At 29.0% G+C, this 6,667-nt stretch overlaps 1 protein-coding gene across 1 annotated transcript; it reads left to right on the top strand.

Annotated features, from left to right (window-relative positions):
* Window positions 1-1,061: 1,061 nt before the first annotated feature.
* LOC136089725 (uncharacterized) lies at window positions 1,062-2,312 on the top strand. Its single transcript, XM_065815795.1, has one exon. The coding sequence runs from the start codon at window positions 1,062-1,064 to the stop codon at window positions 2,310-2,312; it is 1,251 nt and encodes a 416-aa protein (XP_065671867.1).
* Window positions 2,313-6,667: the final 4,355 nt, after the last annotated feature.

The following is a 6,667-nucleotide window of genomic DNA, read 5'->3' as shown; positions in this document are numbered from 1 at the left end:
CCATTTGTTTAACCAAATAAGAGCCACGGCTCCTATTTTTAATATCGAATTATTACGTGGCTATTATTAGGACAATGTTTAATTTATTGTGTATATAGTTTAAACACAAATTGTGTCACAATAAATTAGACTTATATGTCCTTATTATAAAAGTTCTAATAACTTATATGTCCTAATTGTATCCTTATTATAATTATACTTAGTGTTAATACATGGTAAAGTAAATACTGATTATAGTTAATATAAGGCTTATATTAACTATAATCAGTATTTACTTTAACATGTATAAATACTATATTATAGTTAATGTAAAGCTTATATTAACTATAATCAGTATTTACTTTAACATGTATAAATACTACGTATAATTAGTATTTACTTTACAGTATTTATTATAACGGTTTATTATGTCTGTAAGTATGTAATTTTATTTGTTTTAATGTTTGTAAATATTTAAAGTAATGGTTTGTATTTTATAATTTATATAATACAAATAAACAAAAATTATTATTATTAATATTTACTAGCTACATAACAATTTAAAATATATATATTTTGTATATTTAATTTAATGCTCACTAAGTATTATGTATTATAAGTATTATGTTGTATTTAACCATTGTACTCATGTATGCTATTTCTGTTACATTGATGTATAGATATGCATGATAAGCATACTTTATGCTTGTATATGTATTTGTTTGTGGTATCTGTATATAACCTTACAAAAATCTAATGTAAATCATTATCATAACAATGTAGTCAGTATTCTCTATCTTTTAGTTAATTATGGGAAAAACCACGAAAATCACAAAAAAGAATAACAAGATTAAAAAGAACACTGCCTCTAGTTTTAATTCAAAGTTGAACCAGAAAGTGACAAATGTAAAGAGATTTCAGTGGTCCAACAGAGACATGAAAAATGCAATTGCAGCTGTTCAAAATAGTTTAATGTCGCAACGAGAAGCTGCAGCATAATTTAGTATTCCTCGACCCTTGGTAAATATCTTAAAGGCAATTCAGTTCATGGTGTCAAACCCGGACCTAGTTCAATATTATCAATGAATTTAGAGCTAAAACTTGTTGAATATGCCGCAACAAGAGCTGAACTTGGATTTGGATTTGGAAAGAGACAATTTAAAAAATATGCATCAGATTTAGCCACAAAGCACAATTTAAAGTTTAAGCGTTCAACTCCTTCAGAAAAATGGTGGCGCTCATATAATCAGCGACATAAAAATTTAGTTTTGCGAAAGCCTGAAGGTACTTCATCAGTCTATCATCAATGCATGTCTATGCCAAAAGTTGCTAAATATTTCTATTCCCTGCATGAAGTTTTGAGTGACACTCGTGCCCTTTTAAAGCCTTCATTAATTTGGAACATGGATGAGTCTGGGCTACAGATGGATTTTAAACCTCCTAAAATAATTGCAAAAAGAGGTACAAAACACCTTCAATCTCGCACATCTGGAAAACGTGAAACCATAACCATTATTGCTGCTGTAAATGCTGCAGGTGGTTTAGTACCTCCACATTTGATAGTAAAAGGTAAAACAGCTAGATCTCTTCATTCTTTTAATACTGCAAATGCACCATCAGGGTCAAATTGGAGTTTTAGTGAGACAGGTTGGGCAAAGCAAGGAATTGCATTTCTTTGGTTCACTAGTATTTTCTTGCCTAATATAGGTAGAGATAGGCCACAAATTCTCATAGTTGATGGTCACGATTCTCATAACTTTGTTGAGTTATTGTCTGTTGCAATCGAAAATAACATTTATATTGTTGAAATGCCAGCGCATTGTTCGCATTGGCTCCAGCCTCTAGATCGCGCAGTATTTGGTCCTCTTAAAACCTATTATAATCAAACATGTCATGAATTAATGAATGAATATCCTGGAGTTACTATTGACAAGTCAACTTTTTGTGGCCTTTTTAAGAAAGCCTGGGATCAAGCTCTCACAGCTGCTAATATTATTTCAGGGTTTCGATCATGTGGCATTTTTCCATACAATCCGTCTGCTGTTCCAAGCACAGCTTACTTGCCTAATTCTGTCTATTCCATACAACAGCTACTTGACTCAAATGATCTGCTTGAATCAAGTCTGCATCCAATCAAACCTGACACTAAAATAACAATATCAGAATATGCAATAGAAGAGGAAGTTAATTTTGAAGTAGAATTAATTAATAAACCTGGAAATATGTCTGAATCTAAAATAGATAATAATTTGATAAACCTTGACAATAATTCTTTGATATGGGGTACCCATTTGACTCATGAGCAGTTTACAACTTTTAATTTCTGTATTTAAAATGGCTACGACATCCCAGATCCCTTGTATAAATTATATAAAGAATTTAAACTGAAACAGATTTCATGTACAAATACCATTTTAGAAATAGATGACTCTGTTCCGATGCCTAATGAATCTATAGTTACTATTCCATTTCTAAATGAAACTATTATTCAGCAAGTTCCTGGGGCAAATGAAACAACTGGGCAATCAAGTCTTTTTCCAAATAAAACCACTAATGATTGTAATCAGATGCCAATAAAAGCCATTGTTCAGCCTAGTCTGACACCAATTATGTTGTGTACAAACCATTCAAATAATGATAGTGACAATGACATTTTGCCTTATCCAAAGATATATACTATCAAGTCAAAAGAAAATCGAAAAAAGGCTCAAAAAAATTTTGTATTAACTTCTCAAGAAGCAATGCAATCTAAAGTAAATGAGGAGGAGAAAAAAAAAAAGTCGCAGCAGCTGAAGAGAAAAATTGAAAAAACAAAAAGAAAAAGAAAATAAAGCACAACAAAAACAGGAGAAAGAGATACAAAAGCTATCTAAAAAAGCTAGCTCAGTTAGAATGAGAAAATTCAGTCCAATTCCTAAGATATTGGAATTCAATATCTCTTCAGATAATCAAAATATCTGTATTAAAGTACCAGATAATGCAATTATCTCCATCGATAATGAGCAAATGTAAATAGACTATTATCAACAGATTATTATCAAATTCATTATCAATATATTGTGAAAACTTCTTATTATTATTTTAATATTATCAAAACTTCTAACATATTATTGTAAAGCTTATTGTACATATATTGAAAATTGCATTATTAAATGCTAGTTGAAATCTTATAACAGCTATGTGCTAAAGCTATTTTTTTATTTAAAATTTGTTTTATGCTTGATTTTCTATAAAAGTAATTAAAAAGTTTCTTAACTTATTTTGTATTTCCTTTTTGATAGACTATCTTTTTATTTGAATAACTAATAAAAACTGTTTAAGTTTTTTTGTTTAATATCAACCAAAGTAATATTTTTAAGCGAAGTATAGAACATTTTACTTATAAAAAAATTATCTTGGTTTGTAGTTCTTTAAAGTAGATCCTAGTTCATTATTAGGCTTTAATCGTCTGTCTGAATAATACTTTTCGATATATAAGCATTCTTAGATATATTGATTTTAGGTAATGTAAGTGGCTCATAATAGGTAACGTTTTTTAATTTGCTGGCTATTATTTGGTCTACCTGGCCAATAATAGGTACAAATTTAAAATCTCAGTTTAAATACATTTTTATCTGAATTAAAAATGTTTTAAAAATAAAAAAGGTTTGTATAAGGTGTAGGCGTTGGTCATTAATAAATCCTCCACGACGGTTTATAAAAAAATTGTGGCCATTAATTGATCACTTTGCTCTATAACTTGTGTTTAATTTTTGACGATTTTTTTATTTAAGACTTTTTGAGCTTTTGTATATTTTTATCATTTTTTCAACAATTGGAAACTATCGTCGTAAACAGAAAACAGTGTTTTATAAAATGTTTCGAAGATGTTATTTGCATTGTCATTAAAATCAATATGATTTCAATGGAGTAAAGTTAGCTGACCTTTAAATAGTTTAACATTTTTTTGTTTGAAAGTACGTTTTTTTACAACTATTGGGGTATTTTTTTTCTAAATTTGAGTTTAAAATCAGGAATATAGGAAAATGATCGGATATGTCAGTTTTTATGATACCTTTTTGAATATCTTTATTAAAAATGTCTGTTGTAATGATATCATCTATTAGGGTAGCCGAGTTTATAGTTACCCTAGTAGCGCGATTAATTAAGGGTAAATTGTGTCATAAAAATTGTTAACTTTATGGTCATCGTTATAAAGAAAACAGTTCATAATAAAGTCCCCAATTACAAAACTTTTTTTTTCTTTCTGCGTCACTTGTTTTCACGATATGTTGTAAAAACATGCTTAGGTTTTCGCTCGCGCCGTCAGGTGGTTGATAACAACAGCTTAGAATAATATTTTTTGTTTTTCCAATTGTTGAAATTTCAATAAAAGTTCAATTGTTAAAACTTCTTTAACGCCATCGGAGGCGCTTAAATCATTTCTCATGTTATAAAAAATATTTTCATCAACATAAATTAGAAGTCCTCCACCCCGTTAATTCGTTTTTCTTTCTTGTGAGATAATTTTAAAATGAGGAATATTAAAAGTATTGTCAAGATGTAATCCATGTTTCAGTTAAACAAATGATATTAAAAAGATTTTTTGTTTCTTCTAAAAAATCTAAAAGTTTTTCAAAATTCCGATTTAAACTTCTTATATTGAGGTGAAGAATTCTGATTCGATTTGAACTTTTTTTATTTGCATTCTGAAAAAGAAAACCTTCAAATTCTTTAGGATAAAAATAAGCACAATCCATAAAGGTATCGCAAAAAAAATTATTATTCTGATCTATGTTTTCATCAGAGGAAAAGCGGTTTCCTTGGAAAAAATTTAAAGTAATGGATTCAAAATCATTCAATAAAGCCATGGTTGTTAAAATTAGGTTACGTAAGGTTTCTTTTTAAGAATGCGTAATTCGATTATTTGTTTAGAGCGTTTTTAAAAATATTATTTTTAAAAGAAATAATTTTATCGTAACGAGCCGAAACATTCTCACCATTTCAACGTCGTTCTTTCACTTCCGCAAACAATTTTTTTCTGATTGCGACCGTTTCGCCAGAAAAATCTTTATTTACATAAATGTTTGTTCCTCTGAGACGAGTTGATTCTTTTAAAATTTTAGCTTTGACTTTGTTGAAGTTTTAAAACAATTACCCTCGGACGTCCAACTTTTTTTTGCCCGGTACGAGTGCACGTTCAATTTCAATGCCCTTTAAACCCAGTTTTTGAACCTTTGCTTCGGTTGCTGCCCAAGATTCGACTTCGTCTTCACATATTCCATCAACTCTTAAGTTATCTCTTCGCGATCTATCTTCGAGGTTACGGATTTTTTCGTTTAAAAATTCATTATTAATTCTTTCTTTCCCTAATTGTTTGTTATCGATTTTGGTAAATAAATGTTTGTTGTTATTTTCAATCTTTTTATCAATTACGTGTTCGTTGAAGTTTAAACTTTCTTTTATCTCTTCAAGCTCTTTTTAAATTTTTTAATCTTATTCGCATTTGCAATGATATTTGTCTCAAATTTATCCAATCTTGAGTATTTTTGTGTTTGCACTAACAATACCAATTACAGTTTTTTCTTAGTTTTAAAATATAACTTTAGTTTCCTTTTTAAAATCATCCAACATTTCTTTCATAATTTTTTTTTTTATTTCTTGGAGTGTTACCGCCATACTTAATATTGATAAGATCTTTTTAGTTAGTGGATTCGTAGGTTTTTTAAATGTTTCTATATTATCTTTTTTTTTTCAATAAAATTAATCATGAGTACCCTATAAGATTTTCAAATTACAATTATGAGCAACCTAAAATGCACTATATGGTTACTAAATTTTCTATTGCCATCAGCGGTAATTATTCTTTTTTTAATTATTTTTACGATTTTCTTTTGATTATAGATTAGTAACTGATCTTAGCATACTTGTAAAATTTGTATTTATTTTTATATGGTACAAAGTAATTTTATGTTTACATTTTAATAATTGTACACGCTTGCTGATGAAAGCTCGTCGGGGCGTAGTGATAATATTGTCTTCTTTTAGCCCCGGCCATGTAGATTTTATTTATATAAAACGGCATTGTATTCTTTTTTTAATGACGAAATAAATAAATTAAAAAAAAAGATGGTAGTTTAGCAATCAATTGTTTATATATGGTTTCCGTGAAAGGTCAGTAGTAAATGATAACCCAAGAAGACGTAAAGAAGAGGATTCAGTAAGAGAGTTGCCATTAATTAATATAGGAGTTTTGTTGGAGTTAAAATTTACAAGCCACTATGAACCCCAATCTGTTACAGAAGTGAGATCAGATTCAAGATCGGCTATCTGTTCTAAGCAATCGAAAAAAGAAGACTTTTTGTCAAGACAGGAGTATAAGGTTGAGTCATCAGCAAAAAGAGCTACTTGAGATTTAAGGTTGTCGGTAAGATCATTACTATAGATACGAAACAAAATAGGAACAAGGATAGAACCTTGAGCTATGCCAGAAGTTACTGGAAATAAAGATGAGTGTTTGCCTTCGAGACTTTAATAAAGCGGTTAAAAAGAAACAATTTTATAATCTCAAAAACTTTTTTGAAAGTTTTTGAGATTATCAAATTGTTTGACAATCTCAAAAAATTTTTGGAATTTGGAACAACAGATGCCATTTTCAAGCAGGCAGGAAAACAAGAGTCAGTCAAGCACTTATTAAATAGTTTATAGA

Source organism: Hydra vulgaris, chromosome 13 (assembly GCF_038396675.1).
Source record: "Hydra vulgaris chromosome 13, alternate assembly HydraT2T_AEP".
NCBI lineage: Eukaryota > Metazoa > Cnidaria > Hydrozoa > Anthoathecata > Hydridae > Hydra > Hydra vulgaris.
Note: the sequence above shows the minus strand (reverse complement) of the source record. Positions and strands in the feature narration are given on the sequence as shown.

Coding starts and splice junctions, on each gene's coding strand:
- LOC136089725 (XM_065815795.1), top strand. CDS start 1,062: ATGAATTTAGAGCTAAAACTTGTTGAATATGCCGCAACAAGAGCTGAA.